The sequence below is a fragment of the Fopius arisanus genome, unplaced genomic scaffold (genome assembly GCF_000806365.1).
Source record: "Fopius arisanus strain USDA-PBARC FA_bdor unplaced genomic scaffold, ASM80636v1 scaffold00091, whole genome shotgun sequence".
Taxonomy (NCBI): domain Eukaryota; kingdom Metazoa; phylum Arthropoda; class Insecta; order Hymenoptera; family Braconidae; genus Fopius; species Fopius arisanus.
In genome coordinates this window covers 35,628-48,657 of record NW_011887830.1, presented here as the reverse complement: position 1 = coordinate 48,657, position 13,030 = coordinate 35,628, and the positions used below count along the sequence as shown (strand labels likewise).

The window sequence follows — 13,030 nt, the reverse complement described above, 5'->3', positions numbered from 1 at the left end:
ATTTTGATTGATGATATTTGTATTGATGATTTTACAACCAAGGAAAATCCCGGAGAATGTGGCTATGAACTATCCTTACTTAAATGAGAAAATAAAACTTAGAAAGAGTGAATTTGGTAGACAGGGAAATCCCCGAAAACCAACAGGAAGTTTATGACATCATAAGTTACGGGTTCAAAACCGCGAATTACGATTTATATCGCGTAATTGACGTTTTAAAAATCGTAATTTAGGAAATCAGACAACTGTTAAATTACACTTTATTGTCCGTACTTTACGGTTCGTTTTTTCTAGGTATATGATTAATCAATAATAGTAATTATTCCATTTTATCACAATCAAGACAATCAAGCCGAGAAAAGGAAAACACTAGAAATTGTTACCGATTAGAATCGAACTCACGACCTCCGCGCGCCTATTTTTAATTATAATAATTAATTATAATGAATAATAGTAATGAATTGAATAATAATAACCATGGTAATAATAACATTAAGTAATCAAGGTTTAAACAAACTTTATTCAACGCTGACTTCAATATTAACAAAAAAAGGATATTAATTACTCAATGAAAATTACATAATATATTAATTATTATTGCTCATAGTTCTGTGGGTTTTTAAAAATTATTAAAAAATGACGAATTGTTTTTATTTTGTATAATTTCTTTTATTCAAAGTGTATTTCATCGAAGATTGAAATGATTGTGAATATCTTTCGTGTTTGACTGCAGATCTCTCGTTTTTTCATAATTTTTTCTAGAGGACAGGTTCTTCTCTCAAGAAAACATAACAATTTGAAAATCCAACGCAAGACTGTCCCCAATATTCTTTGCCCACGTGTGGCACTCAACATTAACCAGTCGATTCGCTGGAATGGGAAAGAATGTTAACAACAAATAGAAAATTAAAAATTTGCCTAGAGTCTGCCAAAAAGTATTTAATAATAATGATAATATTTTATTTTCTCTGGTTACAAAATATGTGTTTTACACCTTCTTCACTTGCTCTATTCTTATTTTATATATTTAAACCATTTCAAAGTTCTATTAATTTATTAATTTTTCTAGTTTTGCCAAAGAAGTATTTAATAGTCTTCAAAGTAGTTGAATAGTTCAATCAAAATCCAATAGAAATGTTTAGCGAACTTCACAGCATTGAAATGAAAATTAATTTTTTATCAAAGTAATTCTGTTTTGGGGATTAAAACTTTGTGTGAATTATTCTCAAGTGAAAAATTACCTGTCAAATTATGAAACATGATTGCCACCACTGGGGAGAGGTACTGAGAATGTCCAGTGAATGGAAAATAATAAAAGGGGAATCCCGCGGATGGAAAATAACTGATAACCCCCATGTGCTCCTTATCAACATTTTTTGCTCCATTGCATGACAACCATACTTTCCCCTAGAAATTTCCAAAAAGTTGTGTATTTTCCATTTTATCCCGTCAATTGTCATATTACCGTCAAATGACCATCGACTTGACAGAGAAAGATTCACGGAAAATTACGTAACATGAGGCGAACATGAAATTTCACTGAACCGTGAAAAACATTTAGTTAATTTGAAAAAAAATTGTTTTGAAACTAAAAAATGAAATTGACGAATGTAACAATTATACATATGATTGTGAGTAATAAATATTGAATTGAATAAATTTGTTTAAAACAACTAATTAATTTCATTGTATATTAAGATTATTAGAAAAATATTTTTAAACTTCTCGGTAGTCACTAAGTAAATGATTCGTGGATATATTTCTATTTTCGATAACAATTTTCGATAATTATCATGAGTATATTTTTTTAGTTCCACAGCATATTCATTAAGAAACAGCACATTAGCCCTAATCTATCGAATGATTAAATTATTTAAAGAGTGACTCACTTCAAAAATATAATAAAACAATTATTTTTTGTTGCAAACCAATAGGTTTACTACATTTTACTAAATTTTTTTTTCAGTATAAAGTTTTCCGTAATTTTGACGTCGCGTTACAGAAAATTATAGTAAAAAAAGTAGTGGAAAAATTACCTCCGTTGACAGTTTGATCATTTCTTTAACATTATTTGGCATCGGTTTTGGCAGCTGGGACGTATTATTATAAAAATTCGGCGTCCAGTCGAATCTCTAATGAGAAAAATAGATAAAAATAATCTTAAAATTCAATATAATTCTCATGCTTGAAATTATATTTTCATCAGGTAAGAATATTAAAAATACATCTGCGTCCCCGTCGCAAGCCCTGAGTAACGCTAAACATTAAATTGATTTCCGTCAAAAAATCATATCACATCAAGCGGTTTTGAATTTATTTGACATAACCTAATTTATAAATTTTAGTGAACATATACCCTTAAAAGTCGGAGCAGAAAAGTAGTCTATAATCTTTACGGACTACAAGAAAATATATTCGGCATTAGTAAGTCTTATGGGAGTATTTACACAGTGATTGCCAGATTTACTGATGGCAGATAAATATGATTGGCTAAAGAAAATTTTTTTCTCAGTGTATATCTACACGAGTACACATCCTCTACGAGATGAGGTGACTTGAAGTATATAAATTCAAAAGATACAACCTAGGTCTCAAACTATAAGTCAGGAAAATTGAGTAAAGGGGGGCGTTGTTGACAATTACCTTTTTTGTAACCGCAACGTATCGAGATACGCGGTAGCGTATCGGCCAAGTACACGTTTCATACGCGAAAGACCACCGAGAGTCATACGCGGAAGATCACCGAAAGCTACCAAATATTGACATTACCTCATCAAACTTTCCATATCTTTTCTATTTAAGCTCATCTAAACCTAAAGGTTGATACAGCTATGTAAAATATGTCAAAATAAATGTGTATATGGTAAATGCCAAAAATAGTTAACAATGGGATATTTACCTTATTAAATTTGATGAAAACACAAGGTTGATAAGGCAATTCATATCCAAATGGTGGCTTGGAACAATTGCCAAGTGCAGTGACATCAAAAAAACATGGTTTTGTCCTTGCAACGACGTGCAATCCTCTGTCGGAGCAATTAGCGTCGTAATTTGATCTATCTCGCTTGTAATCTACATGAAAAATTGGTCTGTCATTGAATAAATAAAACAAATAAACTTTGTTATACCAAATTGGCCGTAATTTACCGGAGAAGAATTTTTCAATTGCCGTTACATATCGCTCTGGCTTTCCATTATCATTTGTGTCGCTGATCCAAATTATTGGCGAAGATGTGCTGGTTTGAATTATGTTCGGAACAAATCCCACACCTATTAATTCATCAAATCAGTCATAAATTATTTACTGCCATTATCTTTATCTTCAGATATAACGAGTCGAGTGGAAAACTCTACAATATTTTGCAAATATCCACTGAAAATTCTGGAAATTAGTCAAACTAGGTTGAAAATGAGAAGTAACTTTTATTACACTGAGGGAAATAATTACTTTTCCCAAATGAGATTATTAATTACAAGAAAATCCATCAATTTCAATTGCAAATATTCACATTAATTTATTTTTATTGAGTAAATTTCATTAACGTATTTTTATTCGGTATCACCTTTAAATATTACTGAGAGTAAAATTAATTGTAAAATCAATACTAATGAAAATATTACGCCTCAAAATTTTACCGATTGAAATATCACGCACTATAATATCATTTGCTGATATAATACATCTGAAAATATTTTAGACATTTTTTTAATCGCATTTCTCTTGGTTTTATTAGTTATTAGTTTCTTATCATAATTTCTGTATGTTTAACAATAAAAATAATAACAATAATTGTGATAAATAATAATAGATAATTATATTGTAAAGAATATTAAAAAATATTGTGATACCTTTTATTTTGATGTATTATATCAAATTTTGAATATTAATGTAATGCATTTATTGTAATGCATCTCTGGCAATAATATTTTTATAAATAATATTTGGACATGTGACCTTTTTTCTCTGTACTATTTTTATGGTAAATTCCTTCTCTCAGGGGATATTTGCAGAATTATAATCTGGAAATTTATGCTGTACTTATTTCTTTTTTTTTTTTTGCACTTTTGGAACTGAAAACTATTATTCACTATAAACTTTACCGGGATTTTCAAATTTGATCAATGGCGCGTGGAAAAGTGACCGTCGTCCTGCTGGGAATAATTCCTCAGGGACTTGACTGGTGTGTTTCAAATACGGTCGCTCCAGATCGGCCAGAAAATCAAGTGTGATCCAAAGTTGAAGACCAAATAGTGAGAATAAAACACCGAAGAAACACAAGTAGAACAATGCTACTGTAGCTAGACGAATCCGGAAGTAATCAAGCGATTAAGAGCTTTCATGGATTTAATCGAGGAAAAATCAGCGCATTTTTACCATTTTTTTTTCATATAAAAATTGAAGATGTGATTTAAACTTTTGCTCTATATTAAGGATAAACATTTAAGAAAGATTTTTATTAAAAATTCTGAAAATTCTGTGAGAATTCTGTGCTCTCGCGATGGCAGCAGAAATCATGATAGGATCATGTGAATTTATTAAAAAATTGTGGCTTTTGGTTAACATCTTAAACTAGTTCATGAACGAAGAGAAAATTAATGAATAAATAATTGGATTTTTGGCAGATGTTTTTACGAAAAACTAGAAATTTCGGTGGAATTTTTCCTACATTTAGCATTTTTTTTAAATTTCTCTTAAGAAACGATTGAAAAATGAATTTTTGAAAAAATATTCATATCTCATAGAATCTACACTAAATTTCTAAATTGACCCGAACATTTAAATAAAAAATATAAAGATATTTTTATTAAAAAAAAATATATATTAAACATTAAATATTTTTTAAAATCAAAAAACCCCTGGAGCCTGTGTGAACTAAATAAAAAAAAACCTATATATAAATACATACATTCGGCATTTCAAGGCCATATATCTAGTTATTGTCACCCGCAACCTTGGAAACTCAAAATTGAAAGAATCCAAAGGGTTGATAACAATAAATTAATTTGCCAAAAATAATCTTTCATCGACGCATAGAATTTCTCAATCATCACCCACCCCTTACCCCTGGTCCTTCACCCTAAACAAATGAAAGTCCTCCATACGATAATCTAATAGTATCCAATAATATATAATGATAATCATTGATTACCCCATTCCTTAGCAGTGCGATCCAAAAATGCCCGTTTTTGTGGATTCCAAATAAACCTCTTGAAATTCCCAAGAGTCCCCAAATCCTCGACGGGCCTTCGGCTCTCGTAGTATGCCTCATCATGCAAAATCATCTAGAAATCCTCACAATCCGACAATCACAGAAAAAATGCCTATTCTAGCCTCAATCCTTCATCAAAACCCCGAAAAACTTCTGAAAACACTTCAAAAAAAGCCCCCTTCAGCTGCTGCGCCCTCTGAGGTCGATAGGTCAGAAATCATTGAAAATTCCTCTTATCAACCTGTAATGAACCACAAATCACCCCAAAGAGGATTGACTAAAGTAGAGGCTCAGTTCTGGGGGTTGGAGTGACCCCAGGGGCATCGTAGTACTGCACCCCAAGAGAGGGAGGGCGCCACACGCAATGGGGGTGTCTGCCCGTCAGCTGACTCGGTAACTGCCTCAGTAGTACTGGAAAGTACTGAGGTAGTTACCGAGTCCGCTGACGGGCAGACACCCCACCATTGGGTGCGGCCCCCTCTTTCTCTTGGGGTGAGGTACTCCCTCAGAACTGAGCCGCTCAGTGGGGGGTTTGAATGACCCCACCGGCACTGTACCTCACCTCACCAATGGTGGGGTGTCTGCCCGTCCCTGATACTTTTTTTGAAAGTTTCGAATTTTTCAATTTCAGTGAATAACTCCTCGATTTTCATGCTCCCCTGATACTTTTTTGAAAATTTCGAATTTTTCAATTTCAGTGAATACCTCCTCGATTTTCATGCTCCCCTAATACTTTTTTGAAAATTTCCAATTTTCACATTTCAGTGAATACTTCCGCAATTGTCATGCTCTCCTGATACTTTTTCAAAAATTTCGAATTTCCAAATTTCAGTGAATACCTCCTCGATTTTCATACTTCCCTGATACTTGTTTGGAAATTTCGAATTTTTCAATTTCAGTGAATACCTCCTCGATTTTCATGCTCCCCTAATACTTTTTTGAAAATTTCGAATTTCCAAATTTCAGTGAATACCTCCTCGATTTTCATGCTCCCCTAATACTCTTTTGAAAATTTCGAATTTTTCAAATTTCAGTGAATACCTCCTCGATTTTCATGCTCTCCTGATACTTTTTCAAAAATTTCGAATTTTCAAATTTCAGTGAATACCTTCTCCATTTTCATGCTCCCCTGATACTTTTTTGAAAATTTTGAATTTTTCAATTTCAGTGAATACCTATTTCGTAACATAAAATAACATTTCGTAAAGTAAAATTCACCCAGTTAACTAATCCCTCTGACAGCGGGGCTGCTACTGAGGCAGTTACCGAGTCGGCTGACGGGACGACACCCCATTGCGTGTGGCGCCCTCCCTCTCTTGGGGTGCAGTACTACGATGCCGCTGGGGTCACTCAAACCCCCAGAACTGAGCCTCTACTCCAGTCAATCCTCTTTGAATCACCCTGTCCCCTTCATTATTCGAAAATTATTTTTTTTATTTTTTAAATATTAAAAAAAAAAAATTCAATTAAAAAAATTTTGTTTTCTAAGTTTTTTTATTCAATATTTTCCCCCCATAAAATCCCAAGATTTTTTGTACCCTAAAATTTCTGAAACCTCCCAAAAATTATAAGCATTCAAACTAAAATCATAATTCCTTTTAAAATTGAAAATCTCAAAAGTCTAGGCTGTCTTAGAATCCTTCCCCCATGAAGTCTAAATTTCCCCTCCCCTAAAACTTCAAAATTAAAAATTCAACCCCTCAAAGAAAACCAAAAATTCATCGGACTAAAAAACTCAAAAGTCTACATCCCTTTTCCCTTTTAAAAAAAAAGCATGTAACGTTCTTTGTCAGCTTTTTTTGGTGCATAGCTAAGCTATGCATATCATATTAATATATTCATATAAATAATAAATATATATATATATATATATAATATATATAGTATCTATTATATATAATTGTTTATTATTGTTATATTTATCAATTGAATTTAATTAAAGAAGAAAACTTAAATTATGACTAATTTTTTTAGATACTTAAGATTCTTTTAATATTCAGATTTTAGATGAAGATTTTATATGATAATACCCCATACATGTAACCTTGGGGGCGCATAGCGCGCCGTATACACTAGTTTAAAAAATTTCACCCCATAAAATCCAATGCCACCCCTCCAAAATAAATCCCCACCCCAAAATCAATAAAATCTCAAAAAACTTCAACCCCTCAAACTGAAATAAAAAGTTCTTCAAACTAGAAAACTGAGAAATATGGATTACCCCCCCCCCCCTTCCCCGCCCCAAAATTAAAAATCTCATCCAAAATTTCGCAAATTCGCCAAAAAATCAATTCCCATTCCTTTCTAAATTAAACCCAAATTAAATCCTAACTAAATCCCGACTAATCCCTCCTGATCTCACCCCTCAAAATCCAAAAATTCCCCTCCCCCAAAATAAAAATCCTTCCTCCCCCAAAAAAGAAATGAATCATCTCATCATAAAATATTTTATCACCCCAACCAGCATCATAAACAATGAACCCCAGTATTCAAACGATTTCTCTCAATTATTGTTATCACTTACAACAACAAATAAATAGCAATCCCCATATTTTTTTTATAATCGAAAAAAAGGGGTTGTTGGAAAAAATGTAAAGAGTAATAAAGAGTGGGAGAGGAATAAGAAATAATGAAGCAGGTGGCGCCCCCTGCCAGGCAACCTCCTAAGATGGCGGAAATCTGATCATTGGGCGAGTGTTGAAGAAGTGGTGATAAAAAAAAAAGAGAATCAACTCATTGTGTGTTACAAATACCTACATGACAACCTCTGTTTGAACGCGGTTGAACGCGCAATACGGGGGCGTAAGTAACCAGCCATAAAGTCAGCATAAGAGTACTCGTGTAATTCGCATTAGTCAGTTGAAACAACCAACAACTCAAGTAAACCCATTCCCCGACGAAATCGAGTTCAATTCAAGTGTTCGCCGTGTCTCGTGTGTAAAAAGCTGAAAAATCCGTGGCCAACACCAAGGTGAAAACATTAATAAAATTCAGTGGAGAAGCTCATTCCATCACCCTGTACTCCCTGTACTCACAGTACTCACAGTACTCACGGTATTATTCACGCTATTCAATTTATCCTTAAATAAATTAAAATCACCGGTTGGTCTAGATAATTTAAGTGGAATAAAAAATGTGTTAAAACTCCAGAGTCTCCAAGGAAATGGCAGAGTAAAATAAATGTACAGCTGAGATTCTCAAATGGAAAATAATAGTGTACATGGTGGGTGATAAATATGTACTGTGATGGATTTGTGTCTAGGTGATGTCTATCTCGCTCAATAATTCACCTTCGCTGTTGTTGAGGCGTTAATCACAGTGATAATCTCGATTTCGAGGTGTCATCAGAGGTCTTGGAGATTTAGTCACACCAGTTTTAATAATTTGTTTGGCGACGAGTGAATCCTCAAATGGTTGTCAATTCCATCTGCCAGAAGGATAACGTATCAGTGAATAATCCATAACTCCATTTTTCAACAATTTATATATTATTTAAAAATATTTTCCTTGCATCTAGCTCGCCCCGGGGCTATTGTTGCATGCGTACTAGTGCCAAAGAAAATGGGATTATTTATCGAATCCTGAGCGCTGAATTCTCTGACATTTCAGTCTCGTGATGGTATTCAACCCCTCCGGTAATTATTGGAGATTTGCTCTCTAATTGTTGAGTGGATTTACTAATGAGGTTGGGAGGATTGTCAGGGATTTACATTGTAAGGTAATATGTGTCAATTCTCTGGTGCTTTTGTTGGTTTTACTCGACGATATGTCGTGCGAGGTCGCTAAAGCTCTTTTGAGCTCTTGGGCTTTTTTACAGTGCCCCTATACCCCAGGCTCCGCCCTTTCAATTTTATCTTGTTAATCCAAAACCACGATATTCCATCCGCATTAATGGCAATGTCAGAGTTATACGCGTAACATCCCGCGACCTTATGACTATTTTTTATCTTTTACATTACCGAAACTGGAGTTGCGCTCTTTCATTTTTCATTTTTTATTTTTCATTTTTCATTTTTTATTTTTCATTTTTCATTTTTCATTTTTCATTTTTCATTTTTCATTTTTCATTTCTCATTTGTCGTTTTTCATTTTTCATTTTTCATTTTTCATTGTTCAGTTTTAATTTTTCATCTCAGGAAAACCCTCGAAGATTATCAAGTTTTATCGTTTTATCAGCGATCCACCAGTTTATTGACCATTCGATTATTTTGTTTTCGTATGGGTGGAGCATTTGGATTTATCCAATTTTGAGTGTTGTTGTTTTTGGTCTTGCTAGCAAAGCCGATTATACTGTCTGTGTGGGTGTAGGTGTAGGTTTTATTATCCTCCACGTAGGCTTCAGGGATTCCATGAATTTTAGGGTCAATAAGTTGTACTCGTTCATATAAATTCAGATGAAATTTAGTCTAGACTTTGTGAGGTGTGAATATTTTTTTTATTTAAAATCAATCTTTCAACGTTTTCTCAAAAGGTTATTCCGGAAGGGATTGAGTTGTCACTTAAAAGTTGGTATCAATAGCCTCTCCATTGCATCAGATTATAATGGAGATCGCGTCATTCGTTGTCCAATTCCAGCAAATGGTTTTATAGATTTTTTTTTTCAACTTTTTTGTGATGTACGTCAAAAAATGATCAGCCATATGAATTCAATGACGGCGTAATAAGTCGATTGCGATGGTCCCTCGATTAAGCAGAAAGATTACTAAAATTACTATTCATTAAATGACATAATGACGCCCGCCGATTTTAACATAAAAATTTAAATTATAGTAAACTCTCATACTGAGGAATTATCATGTTGTATTATCAATTAACAATATTAATATTATCTTATATATTTATTCATTTTCTTGATCAAATCTCAAAATAATCCTAATTTAATGCAGATAACGTCTTAACTAATTCTCTAAAATCTCAATGCAGTCAGACTCAAATTTTTAATAATTATAAAATCCTTGAGTCAATCTATTAACAACAAGAATTACTAAAAAGAGTAGTCGTTGGAAAGGATGCAATTGAACGGATACAATTACCAGCTTGTTCCCCGTTTTTATGGGTTGATAATGATATTTGAACATTAGAGTGATCCCGATTTATTTCCTGATGACCATCCTGATGACAATCATTTTTTACATAGTAAACGGGATGATTTTATAGCGTTCCACATTTTTGTGACGTCTAAGGAGTCGTTGGATAGGATTTGGATTAGGTAGGAAGGGGAACAGGATCTCGATATAATTTTTACAATAAAAATTACTGAAAATCGGATAGTCCAGACTGGGATTTGAACTCGGGATCTTCCGATTATGCATCGGTTGCTTGTTGAAAACGATTGATTGTTTATCGGCTGACGCGATAAATTTTGGATCGAGTCGTGCTTCAGGTTTCTTCCCAGGAAGAGAAAAATAAAATTCTCTGGCTCATATGAAGGCAGTCATGTGATTTGGAGTTATGCCATGTTAACACCTGCAATTTAAACTGCAGTTATGCTGATTATTTTGACAATTCGCCCATTATTGGGGAATTGAGCAGTGATTTGGATTTAGCAGGGGATATTGAGTAGGTAAATGACACTGATGATGATGCAAACAAATGAATTTTTTATTAGTTGGAAGAGGTATTATGGTAGATGACAAGTGGTACTAATCCATCTCTCTGTTACCGAGCAACAGCGATTGCTCTACGTGCCTTTACCCATGCATTCACAACTGCTACTAATTTTAGATTTCATTTTAAATCTTTCATAGCTATTTACAAACGATACTCCTATCTTGACTCAAGATGCTTGTTGCATTTGGCGTTGACCAAACTCAATATATTTATACTTTTGGAGTGCTTTTCAAGTGATCCAGAATACCTCCAATAATATTTATACGGTAGCAAGACGATTGGTTGTTGCAGTTGTATCAATGATTTATGGGTCTTCATTGGAAAATATTCAGGCGAGGCGAATTCCATTTGTTTTTTGGACAATTCATTCGTAACTGAATGATCTGTGTCAATAATGCTCGAGATTTCTTCGGGTTTTTTTGGATGATTCCTCTCTTTCTATTGTATTCAGGTTGCAGATGATGGGCGCGTTTGAAAGATCATTAAATAAGCTTCAAAATCATTCGTCATTTATCTGATTCCCATCATTTTTCATCGAGCTATGCCGTTTTGAACGTGGAAATGTGATTTTCATGTTTTATATAAATTTCAAATTTCGTTCAATTTTTCTGATTTCCAATGCAAATAAATGGGAATAATTATATATCGTTTTGATGAACATTTTTGGTTCTTTGGAATTGTTTTCAGTTATAACTGATTTAGTTTTCGTTTTGGAGAGCTATTCAAGTTTTTTTAATTTTTCATTGTTATGGGATATTTGCTCTGAAATTCAATCTGAAATTCACGTTTATTGCTAATTATTGTTGTACTTCGTGCAATTTATGAGAACATTCTGTATACGATTTTGAAGTACTCAATAAGCTCTTTATAATGCCGTTTGGATTTTTCGATTCCATCGATTCCATCGAGAGTTATCGATGATAATGTATCGAATTGAACGAGTCACTTTTTTGAAAAATCGTAATTTTGTTTAAATAAAATCAATATCAATCTTTATAACGCCGTTTCGATTTTTCAATACCATCGACTCCATCGAGAGTTATCGATGATAATGTATCGAATTTAACGAGTCACTTTTTTAATAAAAAAGTCTAACATTTAATTTTTTATCAACAAAAATTATGAAATTTAAGATTAGAATGGGAATTTAAATAATTTGCGAACATTTTTCTGATTTATCTCGAGCTTTTTCAGAGATATTTTTTCTGACGTTTTTCTTTGGAGGAAAAAATTGAAGGAAAATTGAAAAAATCGAGGAAAAATCGATCAATAAAATTGAAGCGTTGCCAGTAATTCCTAATTAAGTTTCAATAATTATAATTTAAAATACTCTAGAAAATCATTTTGTTAATTAACAACTTGAATGCTTACATTATTATTATTATACTCTCGATAATTATTAATGTTTCGGAAACAATCAAAATTCTTCACACGAGAATAGGACATTAGAAAAAACTAATAATCAGTAATAATTAATGGTAATAATCAGTCAATAGTTATTGATAATTACAACTGAATATTTCTCCCGAATTACTCTTGTAATTTTTGGGGAATTTCAACAGGAACTCCGATCTATATATTCTATTTTGATTCTGAAGCTAATCATTGTGACAGCTATAATCCATTATTTTTGTTGTGAAATTATCGCGCTACGCATATAAATTTTCTGTCAACAAAATTAGTAGACAGCTATTATCGTCTCGTGAACAAATATTTTGATTTTGTTGGTCAGGTGGACTCGGTAGATACGGAAATTCTTCGAGAATTTCAGTGGAAAAAATGATGATGAGATTCAATCGTTTGAATACTTTGAATAAATGAATTATTTGTTGCTAATTTAGTGGCGTCTAAAAAGTCTTGGTTATCGATTATCTCAAATGATTCTGAAATCGACCAGATATCAATAGGGAATCAATGAAAAATTGTGGTGTTGCGGGATTTTTATTGGAGTTTCTGAAATATTGATTGAAAATAATTCACGAATGATCTATATTGATTTACTTTCATAATTAACTTGGATAATTGTTTACAGAAATCACCAATATCATCCGATAAAATTCGTAGATTTCCAATAGAACTCTAATAGATTGTCTTAATGATGGTCTTACCAAAAATTACGAAAACTTAATACTTATCGAGAGTATAATAATAATAATAATAATGAAAGCATTCAAGTTGTTAATTAACAAAATGATTTTCTAGAGGATTTT

At 32.7% G+C, this 13,030-nt stretch overlaps 2 protein-coding genes across 3 annotated transcripts in view; one reads left to right on the top strand and one right to left on the bottom strand.

Moving 5' to 3' along the window:
- Window positions 1–695: 695 nt before the first annotated feature.
- On the bottom strand, window positions 696–5,330 carry LOC105270569 (sodium/potassium-transporting ATPase subunit beta-1-like). 2 transcript variants are annotated; one of them, XM_011311598.1, is made up of 7 exons: window positions 5,151–5,330; window positions 4,102–4,299; window positions 3,148–3,270; window positions 2,900–3,072; window positions 2,037–2,132; window positions 1,242–1,407; window positions 696–870 (listed from the first exon to the last, which is right to left on the bottom strand). In XM_011311598.1, exons 1-7 carry the CDS (start codon window positions 5,281–5,283, stop codon window positions 779–781), a joined length of 981 nt encoding a protein of 326 aa, XP_011309900.1. In that variant the 5' UTR covers window positions 5,284–5,330; the 3' UTR covers window positions 696–778. The 2 variants fall into 2 exon arrangements, with proteins under 2 accessions (XP_011309900.1, XP_011309901.1); XM_011311599.1 differs by lacking the exon at window positions 4,102–4,299.
- Window positions 5,331–7,896: 2,566 nt separating this feature from the next.
- Window positions 7,897–13,030, top strand: part of sky (GTPase-activating protein skywalker) — a gene marked incomplete in the record, with an annotated part of 40,067 nt that continues 34,933 nt past the window's right edge. Inside the window, 1 exon segment of the mRNA XM_011311597.1 lies at window positions 7,897–8,433.

Excerpts from the sequence above, each read along its gene's own strand:
- LOC105270569 (XM_011311598.1), bottom strand. The coding sequence starts at position 5,283 with ATGATTTTGCATGATGAGGCATACTACGAGAGCCGAAGGCCCGTCGAG. Across the intron at positions 3,271-4,101 it reads GATCAAATTTGAAAATCCCG|GTGTGGGATTTGTTCCGAAC; the intron begins GTAAAGTTTATA and ends ATGAATTAATAG. Across the intron at positions 871-1,241 it reads CATGTTTCATAATTTGACAG|CGAATCGACTGGTTAATGTT; the intron begins GTAATTTTTCAC and ends TTCCCATTCCAG.